Source organism: Melanotaenia boesemani, chromosome 17 (assembly GCF_017639745.1).
Source record: "Melanotaenia boesemani isolate fMelBoe1 chromosome 17, fMelBoe1.pri, whole genome shotgun sequence".
NCBI lineage: Eukaryota > Metazoa > Chordata > Actinopteri > Atheriniformes > Melanotaeniidae > Melanotaenia > Melanotaenia boesemani.
Genome location: NC_055698.1, coordinates 15,978,415 through 15,992,032, shown reverse-complemented (window position 1 = coordinate 15,992,032; position 13,618 = coordinate 15,978,415). Strand labels below are relative to the sequence as shown.

At 43.0% G+C, this 13,618-nt stretch overlaps 2 protein-coding genes across 2 annotated transcripts in view; both read right to left on the bottom strand.

Annotated features, from left to right (window-relative positions):
* LOC121628111 (NAD(P)(+)--arginine ADP-ribosyltransferase 2-like) overlaps positions 1–13,618 on the bottom strand; it is a 44,011-nt gene that overhangs the window by 17,517 nt on the left and 12,876 nt on the right. The gene's annotated exons all lie outside the window — the stretch shown is intronic.
* LOC121628072 (NAD(P)(+)--arginine ADP-ribosyltransferase 2-like) lies at positions 7,735–9,836 on the bottom strand. The gene is made up of 3 exons (XM_041966973.1): positions 9,765–9,836; positions 9,374–9,438; positions 7,735–8,863 (listed from the first exon to the last, which is right to left on the bottom strand). The coding sequence occupies exons 1-3, from the start codon at positions 9,834–9,836 to the stop codon at positions 8,077–8,079; spliced, it is 924 nt and encodes a 307-aa protein (XP_041822907.1). The 3' UTR covers positions 7,735–8,076.

Sequence of the window (13,618 nt, the reverse complement as noted above, 5' to 3'; positions counted from 1 at the left end):
CCAGCCGAACGCAACTATGACGTGGGGGAACGCGAGCTTCTGGCTGTTAAGTTTGCGTTGGAGGAGTGGCGCCACTGGCTGGAGGGTGCAGCTCAACCCTTCATCGTGTGGACGGATCACCGCAACCTTGAGTACATCCAGTCGGCCAAGCGGCTGAATTCCCGTCAGGCCAGGTGGGCTTTATTCTTCGGCCGATTTAACTTCTCTTTGACCTACAGGCCGGGATCCAAGAACGTCAAACCCGACGCCCTGTCACGCCAGTTCAGCTCCGGTGGCCCGTCCTCAGATCCAGACACCATCCTGCCTGCGTCCTGTGTTGTGGCTGCCGTAACATGGGAGGTGGAACAAAACGTCCGGGAAGCCCAGCGAGCGCATCCAGACCCAGGTACCGGTCCGCCTAACAGACTCTTTGTTCCTGACCAAGTCCGCTCTCAGGTTCTTCAATGGGGACATTCATCCCGGGTTGCCTGCCACTCTGGCCGCGCACGCACAGCGGTCCTCATCAGACGGCGGTTCTGGTGGCCAACCCTGGAAAAAGACGTCCGGGAGTTCGTGGCCGCTTGTCCTGTCTGTGCCCGGGGAAAGATGTCCTCCCAGGCTCCAGCGGGTCTTCTTCGGCCTCTCCCCATTCCCCGACGACCCTGGTCCCACATAGCACTGGATTTCGTTACTGGCCTCCCTCCGTCCCGAGGTAACACTACCATCTTGACCATCACTGACCGCTTTTCCAAAGCAGCTCATTTCGTGGCGCTGCCCAAATTGCCCACTGCTTTGGAAACCGCAGACATCATGTCTGTTCATGTCTTCCGTCTCCATGGCATCCCTGTGGACATCGTTTCTGACCGAGGGCCCCAGTTCGTGTCACGGGTCTGGAAGGCATTCTGCTCCGAGCTTGGGGCGACTGTCAGCCTGAGTTCGGGGTTCCACCCTCAGACCAACGGTCAAGCAGAACGCCTTAACCAAGAGTTGGAGTCCGCCCTGCGCTGCGTGGCTGCCGACGACCCCTCCGCCTGGAGCAGCCACCTGTGCTGGGTGGAGTATGCCCACAATTCACATGTCTCCTCCGCCACAGGTCTCTCCCCTTTCGAGGCCTCCCTGGGGTATCAACCACCTCTCTTCCCGGACCAGGAGGCTGAGCTCGCTGTTCCCTCCGTCCAGCATCACCTGGGTCGATGTCGCCGGCTGTGGCGGGCTACCAGGGCAGCCCTGGTGCGGACCTCGGTCAGGAACCGCCGGGGTGCGGATAGGCGCAGGATCCCCGCACCTCCGTACCGTGTTGGGCAGCAGGTCTGGCTGTCCTCCAGGTACGTGCCCCTACACACGGACTCACGCAAGCTGTCTCCCCGGTTCCTCGGCCCCTTTGAAGTCCTGGAGATACGGAGCCCTGTGGTCGTGAAGCTGCGGCTGCCGCGCTCCATGCGCATCCACCCTGTTTTCCATGTCTCCCAGCTCAAGCCGGTCTCCTTCAGTCCATTGGTCCCTCCTTCCAGGCCCCCTCCACCCGCCCGGGTCATTGACGGTGATCCGGCCTTTTCCGTCCGTCGCCTCCTGGATGTCCGCCACCGGGGTCGTGGTCTGCAGTACCTTGTGGACTGGGAGGGCTATGGCCCAGAGGAACGGTCTTGGGTCCCTCGCTCCTTCATCCTGGACGCTGACCTCATCCGGGATTTTCGTCGCCGTCAGGCTGCTGGGTCGCCCGGGGGCTCCCCTTGAGGGGGGGGCACTGTCATGGTCCATGCTCATTACCACTCCCTGCTTCCTGCTGACCATATTTGGCTTGCCAATCATCACCGCTGTTTGGACGGCACAGCTGGAGAACATCAAGTCATCATTCTCATCGCCATATAAACCTCACCCGGACCTCCAGTCATTGCTGGACTATACTACTCATCGTGGTAACCAGTCGTGCACATGATCTAAATCGTATTGTATCTGAACCAACCTAACTTGTACCCTCTCTCTTCCAAGAACCGTACCTGAACCTCGTCCACACCACGGAGAATCCTGTCTGCCCGCTCCAGCCCGTCCTTCCAGCAAACCCTGCATACTGCACTGCACAATTCAAATAAAGTGTCTTTGATCATTCTCCGAGCGCTCCTCTCCTTGGATCCATACACCCAATCCGTGACAGTTATTCTTTATGACCTGTGCCAGTGGGAGCATGTAGATGTTAAACAGAAGAGGCCCCAAGATGGTACCTTGGTGTGTGGGAGATGCTAATTTTGGGCATGTAGGTGCCTTGTCACAGCAGTGAACCAAAGCAACCAAAAATCACTTTATCCTCCTTATCTATGAAGATCATGACAGTGTTCAAGCCTTACATATAGAGGATGACCTCAGGATGAACCATGTGAAATCACACAATTAACCACAATCACCTCTGACATGTTGGTCCAAACTGCTGGAAGCCTGTCCTGTCCAGCATCATGACAGTAGAATGTGACCTTAGGATTGGATTAAAAAAATGTATTGTGCTCAGGTAGGTCTCTCTAGAAAGTTATATCTGGTCCTTGGTAAGAGAACTGAGGTGAGAAATTGAACGACTGTTAGTAGAAAGACTCTGTGAAAGAACACACCAACAGAAGTGATGGAAACCTTATCTGGTATCTTCTCCAGAGAGCTGCGAGCAGCAGGTGAACAGGTGATTACTTGAATGAGAACTAGAGGGTTAACGGGGCTCGGTTACTCAGATCCAGACAGGGATCTCCAAGAGGTCCAGTGTTTCCTTCCATCCATCCAACCAGGAAATAAGTTTGGTCCAGAATCCAAATTCGATCCGGTATAACAGTCTAAAGTTCAAAAACTGTGAAAGCCAAAGAAATAAAGCAGAAGTTACCAGGCTGTAGCTAGTGATGTTGCTGAAGCCCATCTGCTCGAACATGTGTCAAGCATGTGACATGGAAGTGTTGCAAGCATTGTTCCAGTAGGTTGATTAAGCATGGCAAAAGTCATATGACCAAACCAACAAGGCCTCAGGTATGCGTGTCGAGCTGCCCCCAGGGATTTTAAAGGGATGAAAGTTAAAGGCAAAAAAGGTAGCATTGACACCTAGTGTTTCAAATCAGAACTGCAATCGAAAGAGGAAAACCCCAGCGTACCCCTTTGAGTTAGTCCTTGTTAAAACTCCAGCAGCAGCATTTTGGATGAGCTGTAGATGTTTAATGCTATTTTTAGGAAGTCCTGCTAAAAGACCATTACAGTAATCCAGCCTACTGGAGATGGATTCATGGATGATTTTCTCCTGGTCTTTCCGGGGGACTAAACTTTTAATTCTGAAAAGAAAAGAAAAGCACATCAGCATCCAGCTGAGATAGATCAGTATCTTAACCAGCTGCTGGCTCTGTGTTCTACCAGACACATGCTCTTTCATTTTCTAAAATATTCACTGCTTTATCATATCCAGTATAACGTGAGGTTCTGTACTGTTAATCAGCTGCAGTGATTTGTACTAAAGTTGCTGCAACTCTAGCACAATTCTTTATGTAGTTAATTATGAATTGTTTCATCTAGAGTTTGTTGGGTTGTTGACTGAGGTTGTTCATGATTAGTTAGATTGAGCTCTTTTAGACTCCTGGCTGCCAGGGACTGTGAACTGTCTCTTTAGTGGATTCATGTTATGTTGATGTGTGTCTTTAGTATGTTGGTTATGCTGATTTTTACCTAGCACACTATCTCAGAAGCAGCATTGCACACATTGTTTTACTTAAGGCTGCTATCTTTTGGGCTGTTGTATTTGATTTGTCGATGGCTGTTCATGTTTCCTCCTGATACAGTTTTTTTAAATTGTATCAAGACCACAAAGCACATGTAGACTGGTTGAGCAAACTCCCATGCCCCCTCAAAGACCCCGAAGAGGGTGTAGAGCTGGTCCACTGTCCCACGACCGTGACGAAAACCACACTGCTTCTCCTCAATCCGAGGTTCGACTATCTGACGAATCTGATGGACCCTCCTCTCCAGCACCCCTGAATAGACCTTACCAGGGAGGCTGAGGCTTGCAGAGGCGTGTCAGCCAAGACAGCCCTACAGCATCCAGAGCCTTAAGGAACTCTGGGCAGACCTCATCCACCCCCAGGGCCCTGCCACCGAAGAGCTTTTTAACCACCTCCGTGACCTCAGCCCCAGAGATGGGAGAGCCAACACCAGGGTCCCCAGACTCTGCTTCCTCATCAGAAGACGTGTTGGTGGGATTGAGGAGGTCATCGAAGTATTCCCTCCACCACCTCACAACATCCCGAGTCAAGGTCAGCAGCCCCCCATCCCCACTGTACACAGTGTTGATGGAGCACTTCTTTCCCTCCTGAGACACCGGATGGTGGACCAGAATCTCCTCGAAGCCTTCCAGAAGTCATGCTCCATGGCCTCTCCAAACTCCTCCCTTCCCTGAGTTTTTGTCTTAGTGACCACAGAAGCTGTGCTCCGCTTAGCCCACCGATACCCATCAGCTGCCTCTGGAGTCCCACAGGCCAGAAAATCCTGATAGGACTCCTTCTTCAGCTTGACGGCATCCCTTACTGCTGGTGTCCACCAACCACTACAGGCACCAACGACCTCTCAGCCACAGCTGCCTCAACAATAGAGGCATAGAATACAGCCCAATCAGACTCAGTGTCACCCGCCTCACCCGGGACATGGTTGAAGCTCTGCCGGAGATGGAAGTTGAAACTCTTTCTAACAGGGGACTCTGTCAGACGTTCCCAGCAGATCCTCACAACACGCTTGGGTCTGCCAGTCCTGACCGGGATCCTCCCCCACCATCTGAGCCAGCTCACCACCAAGTGGTGATCAGTTGACAGCCACCATTAACTCAAGAGATAGGCTTGATTATCTCAACCTCAACTATCTGACGTGTGTTTCCCATGTGGGATAGAAGTTTGTACTTGGTCATGTGTCAAAGTCAGAGCTTCTTGGCTGGACTTGTATGATATTCTGTCAAACAATACCAAGATTTCAATACCTCTAGATCCAGAACTCTGTCTAATGGGAAATTTTATGAACATTGGTGTACATTTAGACAAATACCAAAAACAATCCTTGAAATAGCTCTGGCAGTGGCTAAAAAATGTATTGCTGTTACATGGAAGTCTGATTATCCCCTGTCTCTGACCAAATGGTATACAGAAATGAACAGTTGTGTGCCTTTAAAAAAATAACAAAGTCTTGGAAAGGCATACATACTTTGTAAAGCAACTGGCCCTAATGTGTATCTGTACTATGTTTGGTATCTTAGACACATAGTAACGGGAGCTTTCTTTTCTGTCTCTCCTGGGTGCGCAAGGGAGGGGAATAGTGATGGTGGCGTGTGTTTTTTTTCTCTGATGTTTGTAAAATGCACTTTAAAATTAAACATAAAATATTGCAAAAAAAATTATAATAATAATAAAAGAATGAAATGTGAAAATAAATTAATGTAAAAACATTTTAATTTGGTTTATGTAATTGTCTTTATATTTCCTCATTTTTACCCTTATTCTTTTCCAGATTTATTCTCTTTTTTTGTTTTTGTATGACCTCACTGCATGACTTAAGAGATTTTAAAGAGCTGCACAGTTCATACACATTTGAGGGAGGGCAATCTTGGGTGCTGTGCTTTATGTGGGACTGGTGTGCACCAAAATACCAGGGCGACATTTTTGTCCCAGTCCACCCCTGATACCAGCTGCAGTTTTATGACAAACATTACAGTTGCTGGGAGTCATTTATACACATGCATTTTAAAAAAAAGGCACAAAGAAGTTTAGTTGACTGAATTGCATATGAGGAGGAGCAGAGCAGAAAGACAAGATATGTATAAATGAATATTCCACTCTTAAGAGGCTGGCGTGCTCTGATTGACTGGTTGTTGGGTGAAGCGCAAGTAAGCAGAGAGAAAGTTAGGCTGCTTTTGATACACAGTATGGTCGCTAGAGGGGGCCTTTTTCACAGTTTGTGTGCATCAATCCTCAAAAAAGAGCACAAAAGTGAGTATCATAAGTATCTGCTTATTATGCAGGATTATCTGTTATCTCCTCCTTGTCAGCCAATCGTACAATCATTTCTCCTGTTCCTGCTGTACAAGAAACTGTGTTAATCATTCCTTTGTCTCCAAGGAGTCCATTCGTAACAGCATGAAATAGTCATGAAACAGAAAAATTTGAATTTGTGCTGATAATAATAATAATAAATCTTTATTTGTATAGCACTTTTAAAAAAACAGGTTTACAAAGTGCTGAACAGCACACAGCAAAGTAAGGTAATAAAATCAACAATGAAAAGTTATATGCACGAGTACATTTTGAAAATAAATAAAGTAAATAAAAATGTTATTAAAAAGCTAGTTGATAAAAGTGTGTTTTAAGAAGTGGCTTAAAAGATGATACTGATGGTGCCAGCCTTATCTCCTCAGGCAGATCGTTCCAGAGTCGAGGGGCTTGGACTGAAAGAGCTTGGTCACCTCTGGTCTTGAGTTTCGACCCTGGCACAGCTAAAAGGGACCTGCCTGAGGATCTAAGGCTGCAGGGAGGCTTGTAGGGTGTCAGTAAATCTGTAATGTAGCCAGGTGCCAGACCTAAACGAGCTTTAAAAGTAATCAGTAAAACTTTAAAATCAATTCTAAAACGTACAGGGAGCCAGTGCAGCGAGGCTAAAACAGGTGTAATATGTTGTCTTCTGCTAAAACCAGTGAGAAGCCTGGCTGCTGCGTTTTGAACAAGTTGGAGGCAAGAGAGGGATTTATTGTCAAGACCGGAGAGGAGGGAGTTGCAGTAGTCGAGTCTGGAGAAAATGAGTGCATTGATAACTTTTTCTAAATCAGGCCGGGGGAGGACAGGTTTGATTTTACTGATGGTGCGGAGCTGAAGGAAACAGGACTGGGTGACTTTTTTGATGTAAAAAGGAAAATTAAGATTGGAATCAAATATGACACCTAGGTTTCTGGCAGAGGGGGTGATGTTAGAAGAGAGAGGACTGAGACTGATGAGAACACAACTTGGATGTTTTTATACCACCAGCATCAAACAGTATCTAGTTTAAGCATCTAGCATATTTTACCTGATATAAATAATGTACTTTTAATTCTTGACCTTTCTTGTGTAAAACAGCAGGTGAATGCAAAATAAATAAATAAACAAATAAAAAAAAAAAAAAAAAAAAACGACAAATTATTGCATAATGAAATTTTAAAGTTAAATGAAAACAAAAGTGGTCTGGATGGAGACTCAACTCCTTATTTTCAGTCATGTTGTAGCTCTGGCCTGTAAAAGTAAACTACTTTGTAAAATGTGACTACGCTGTTGTTTCTTGGCTATTTGAAAGTTCAACAAGACTTTGTTTTCTTTTAAAAAGAAACAATAAAAATGAGGTCACAAATCAATAGACTAAAGTTTTGTAATTGTTTTTTGTGTTTTGTATGTGTTTCTTTTCAGCTATGACACTGGGATATTTGAGCTTATTGAAAAACATGTTTAGTTCATCAATCTGTCCAGGCCTCCATTCACCTGATCCTTCTTTGTATTAAATCCTGCAAGCTTTTTAATCCTACTCATACCACTCTAACCTGTCATTAATGACATGGTAATAGGCCTTTAGGCCCTGTGGGTTGTGGGTCGGGTCTTTGTGGATTGGGAGTGACACAGCTGTCAAGATTACATAAAGTTGACATCTGGCTACTTTTTTTTAGTTCAACTGAAAAAAATCACATTCTGCAGTAAATCCAGAATAACAGAGAAACAACAAAGATGCCTTTTTATACGTTTATTTCTTGCAATAAATGGTCCATTACAGAAAGCAGCCCAGCAGCTCCGTCAAGACAAACATTACAGCTGCTGGGAGTCATTTCTACACATGGATGTAGAAAAAAAAGGCACAAAGAAGTTGATTGAGTTGCATATGAGGAGGAACAGAACAGAAAGACAAGATGTAGATATATGAAGTTTCCATTAAACTCTTCAACTATCCTGTATGAACAACATGAGATTACAAGGAATCCAATGAAGAGTAAGCATAAAGTTGGAAACAATAGCCACTATTTACATTTTTTTTATTTGTTTTTTTATTGTTTTGCACTAGATATTACTTTGGCTTTGGTGGCATGTAATTTCAACAGTTCAAGCAAGACTTGAATAACTTTTTAACCTTCTGCCCAGAACAAACCAGTGGAAGCTGTTTGTCTGGGTGCTGTTGAGATAATTTGCAGTTCAGATTACTTTGACGTCCTGCACTTGCCAACACATAGACAATTTTACAGTCTTCCAGCCCTTTGATTACATGTGGTGGTCTAACTATGTCTTTAATAGCGAACATCTCATACGGTGGGATGAGCACTTCTTGCTCGCTGTCATTGAAGACTGAATAACTTTTCAAATATCCACCATAGCAGGTGTTAATCTTAAAGCAGGTTTCTCTACCAAAGTGGGTCATGTCTGTTCTGTAAGAGCTGGATGCAAAGGAACTCAAACGAATTTTTTGGTTGAGTGTTCCAGTAAATGCAACTTGAGTTCGTCTGTAGGTGGTGTGACAGTGGTGATTAGGATTCAAGATTCTAATGGCTGTTGTCAACAGGGAATGTAAAATATGGAACGGGAATGACTTAAGATAATTTTTTCTTTGTTCTCTGACAGCTGTATTTAACTTTGAATACACATCATTAGCTGTGTACACACAGATTGCTTGCATGTGATCTTTGGTCAGAGCCATGTCCTGACTACTCCTTATGTTAAACTTCTGAACAGCACACGTTTGAGCATTTTTCCAGGCCTGTGCATATACTCCACTTGTCAGCTCTTTAGAAAACTGGCTTTTGATCTTGTCCATTGATGCTTTGTCGTTGCAGCCATCGTACATGTCATCAACCGACTGGTCAGCCATGTCTAATGGGAACCCGGTACTTTAAACAAAATAAAATAGAAAAGAAGAGAGACAGTTATTGCTGTTTGGTGTTGCTGGCATTTATTTAATCTATTTAAAAACATGATTGAAGAATAAATTTAAATTGATATCAGATTCAGATGTTTTTTTTTTTTCATGTAAAGAAATGTCTGTGGAAACACTTTGTGTTACAATATTCCAGTTATCACATGTAGATGCAAATGGAGGTGACCACTTACTAGTGCACTTACTGGATGTTAACTTTATAATAACAACCATATGATATCTCTGTTTTCTCTTCCTCAGTCATTGACTCAAACAGAGAATCAAGGAGGAATCGTTCATGTCTTATTTGCTCTCTTGATAATTGTACATCAACACGATTTTTTCTGTGGACAATTAGAAGACACAATCTCCTGAATGAGAGCTTGGTGATGATGTTTTCCATTATAAGAGGAAATAATGCTATGAACTATGTTTCTCATCACATTTGAAGACCTAATTTTCATGCCAAAAACAACAGACATACATGGAAAACTTTAGGACTTTTTTGGCGATGTCATTGGCGACTTTGTGAACTTTAAGGAACGGCTGCTGTTGAGAGATCAGATATTACAGATATTACTTTATTACTGACACAAAGTCTGACTGCAGCTTAATGCAGTGCAGAGAAATGTAGAAAAAAATTTATAAATCTTGGACCAGTTAACTATAACAAGTGCAAAAGCAAGAATTCAGTATGCTGTATACAACAATATAATATAAAACACGTCTATTCTAAAATCCAGCCAAGAAAAATTTGGCTTCAGTTTGTTTTAATTTGCCATTTACAGCCACTCCTGGACTCTACCAAGAAAACATAAAGTTGCTCAAACATAACTTTATTGGTGAAGTTTTGGAATGACTGAAGTTGAACTCACCCTCATGGAGTCCACAGAGAGCATCCAGCACAGGGTCAGACACAGCGGAGTGAAGATCATCATGTTCTTCATGTTGTCAAGAACACAGTTCCTACAATCTGAAGAGCTTCTCAAGGTATGAGCAAAGCTGTCATCCAAAACGTGGATTTTATATACTTCAAATGAGTCATGAAATATGGTAATAAGTACACATTTTATCTCCTCCCATTTCTTTTGAAATACCAAATATTTCAAAAGAAATGTCCAACTGTCCATACATCACTGTGTCCTGTTTTCTGTCTGTTTTGCTGTGTGTTGTTTGTTCTACATTTTGCATATTTCTGTGTGAGACCCCCTTTTTTTATTCTTGGGGGGATACTTGGGTAGAAAAGTATCTATACCCTATATGAAAAACGGGAGAAGACGGTGCCATTGGTTTCAATTTATTTTTAAATGTGCCTATTTTGACTCACCTCCATATCTAAAATGTTTCTTAATTCCTTTGTCATCCTCCTACTATTTAAGAAACTCTGAAAATATCTATTTTATTGTTCCATTCGTGAGGAAGGAGGCAGGTCGGAAGTCCTTCTTTTATAAGGCCCCTGTGACTGGAACCATTTACCCCCATCTTTAAGGTCAATAACATCCCATTGTCATTTCAGAATTCTACTCAATACTCACCTCCAAACAGTTAGTGTCAGTGTTTGCAATGCTGTTTCATTGCGCTCCTTATGTGTTTATGTGTTGATCTGTTAATTTGACACTGACACAAACTCTGTGTTAATGTCATTTCTATATAGTTTTGGTAGAAGTTGGGTTGTGTAAGCAAGCAAGTGCTAGTCGTCGTATCGTGTATTGTCCTTTATTTATATATACACAGTATGGTATATAGTAATACTGTTTTGTCTATTGTTATGTCAATGTCTTTATGTTTCTTTTGGTCCCCCCTTGCAAACAAGATGTTACATCTCAAGGGGTTTTCCATAATAAATTTAAAAGAAATACCCAAGTATTTTGGCTATTTGTATAACCAGCACATAACCTAGTTTAATGCCATCAGTAAAGGACTAGTGTGGTGAACATAGTATTGCATAAAATATTCTTTGTTTAAACAAAATGAAAACAAACCTCAAAGAAACATGTAATCGTCACAAATACAAACCTTCTGTTACCCAGTGAGGTCTGTGTATTGCACCTTTTACTATTTCATTTCTGTGATTCCTGTACTGTAATTTGCTTTAATTAGCCATTTCTATTTTTCTTTGTATATATCCTGGCTCTCCGTTGTTTAAATAAAAAAACAGTTCAACTTGTTCTTCCCTTAGACTTCCCTATAAACCTTATGCTTAATTTCTAAACTCTAAAGATGTTTTTCCACTCACGACTTCTCTAAAACTCTTGTGCTAGTTTCTTACAAACATGAACTGCATGAAGACTTCTCAAAAATTTACTTTTGCTCAGCCAAAGTCTGAGATAGTTTTTTCATTTTTGTCATGTCTCTCTTAGTTTATGAGAAGTTCATTCTTCTTTGTAACTCAAGGCTTTTTTTAGAATAGAATAGAATAGAACAGAATAGAATAGAATATTACACCGTGTTGAACTTCTCAAGGTAAACCTATCCTAGAAAAGAAAGTGGTAAAGCTTCCACTCTGACCTTGGTCTTAGTTGACCGTAATGGTACAGCTTCAGGAAGCCTAGTAAAGTTATCCGTGATGGTAAGGAAGTATTCATTCCCTGTTTGGTCTTTGGCAAAAGTGTTCTTCCACAACAGGTAAAGGACAAAGAGGAGCTACTGGAATTGTATAATTAAGAACCTAAATCAGTGGTTCTTAAACTTTTTGAGCCACGACCCCCAAGATAACATATGTTGGTGTTGGCGATACCAACTCCCACCCAAAGACTTGTCACTTGTGTGATCTTTCAAATGGGTTATCTTGCAGCATCCTCTAAATGTAAGGCCAGAAAACACTGTTAGAATCTTCATAAATAAGGAGAATAAAGTGGCTCCTCCCGGTGGGACATACCTGGAACACCTCACCAGGGCCTTCTCCAAGTCCACAAAGCACATGTAGACTGCTTGAGCAAACTCCCATGCCCCCTCCAAGACACTGAAGAGGGTTTAAAGCTGGTCCACTGTTCCCTGATGAGGACGAAAAGCATACTGCTCTACCTCAATCTGAGGTTTGACTAGCTGACGGACCCTCCTCTCCAGGACCCCTGAATAGACCTTACCAGGGAGGCTGAGCAGTGTGATTCCCCCTGTAGTTGGAGCACACCCTCCAGTCCCTCCACCCCTGTCTGCCAGTCCAGGGTAACTGTCCATGCAATGCTGCAGAGGTGTGTCAACGAAGAAAACCCTACAGCAGGGCTACGCAATTTGGTCCTATGAGGGCCGCAATCCAGCAGGTTTTCCATGTATCCCTGCACCAACACACCTGAGTCAAATTAATGAGTTATTGTGTAGATTGTGTAGAATTGTGTAATTTGACTCAGGTGTGTTGGTGCAGGGATACATGGAAAACCTGCTGGATTGCGGCCCTCGTAGGACAGAATTGAGTAGCCTTGCCCTACAGTATTCAGAGCCTTAAGGAACTCCAGGCAGACCTCATCCATCCCCGGGGCCCTGCCACTGAGTAGCTTTTTAATCACCTCAACGACCTCAGCCCCAGAGATGGGAGAGACCACAACTGAGATCTATTGTTTTTATTCTACATTATTATTATACCCCTATCAAATTAAATTATTCTAACAACCTATCAAGTTCTATAGAATGACTCATTGATTTGAGTGAGGTGTGTTGGAGCAGGGATACATGGAAAACCTGCTGGATTACAGCCCTCGTAGGACCAGATCAAGTAGCCCTGGTTTATAGTATGGCAAATAAAACAACTATGAAACTATGTTTCAAAATTCATTAGGGTGTTTAGTAAACCAATAGCCACAAAGTATAAAAAAAAGTGTCAAAATCATAAGATAGTTAGCAAAACAGTGTTATTAACAAGTATAGGAATGGGTAGTGCACTAATAAGCACTAATCATTTTGCTGGAATAAAAGCTGTTAAGTAATTTGTTAAATTATAAGGCCACAATTTCCCATTAAATCGAATGTGAAAGTGTGTCCAAAATTTAAAAGGTTTGGACATAAGTAAAAAGGTAAAAACTTAAAAACCCTGTTTTTGCACACATAACAGAAAATAACCCAAATCCCCATCAACACAACCAAACACAACACCCAAGCAATGTTCACATCTTAAAGTAGTGCTGCATATCTTTACAACTTTATTATTCTGTGCTTTTGACTTGTTTTGATGGCACAGAGACATTTATTATGTACTTTCCTGGACATTGCACAGCAGCATCTAAGGTTGAAAAAGTGCACATCACAACTTTTTTTCTGTCCTGACGCATCACCTGTACTGCAGCATTTTACTTTACAGCACCATGTTATGTGTGATATCAACACACTAGACATTTTGAACGCATACTGTGGCTGATTCAGCCAAGAAATCCAAGAGGACATTATCGAAGGAAGAGAGGAAAAGAAAGAGAGAATGTAACAGGGCAAAAGAAAAGAAAATATTTTAAATCAGACTGTCTTTGCTGTCTAGAGCAATCCTGTTCCTCAGGACCCACTGCCCTGGATGTAACTCTACTTTAACACACCTGAATGAAATGAATGGGTTGTTATCAGGTTGATAAAGAAGTTCATCAACCTGATTCAGGTGTGTTGGAGTAGGAACACATCTAAAACATGCAGGGCAGTGGGTCCTCAGGACCTGGGTTGACAAACACTGTCTAGAGAGCTCAGAATAGAGGTAGGATGTTAGATGGATGCTGAGTTAGCCATTGTTTGGGGTGTTTTGCTGAGAAAATCT

What these genes read in the sequence shown, in the direction of transcription:
- LOC121628072 (XM_041966973.1), bottom strand. Translation starts at nt 9,836, where the DNA reads ATGAAGAACATGATGATCTTCACTCCGCTGTGTCTGACCCTGTGCTGG. An exon ending in TCTCTGTGGACTCCATGAGG is followed by an intron (nt 9,439 to 9,764) that starts GTGAGTTCAACT and finishes ATCTCTCAACAG; the next exon opens with CAGCCGTTCCTTAAAGTTCA. An exon ending in AAAGTCCTAAAGTTTTCCAT is followed by an intron (nt 8,864 to 9,373) that starts GTATGTCTGTTG and finishes TTTTGTTTAAAG; the next exon opens with TACCGGGTTCCCATTAGACA.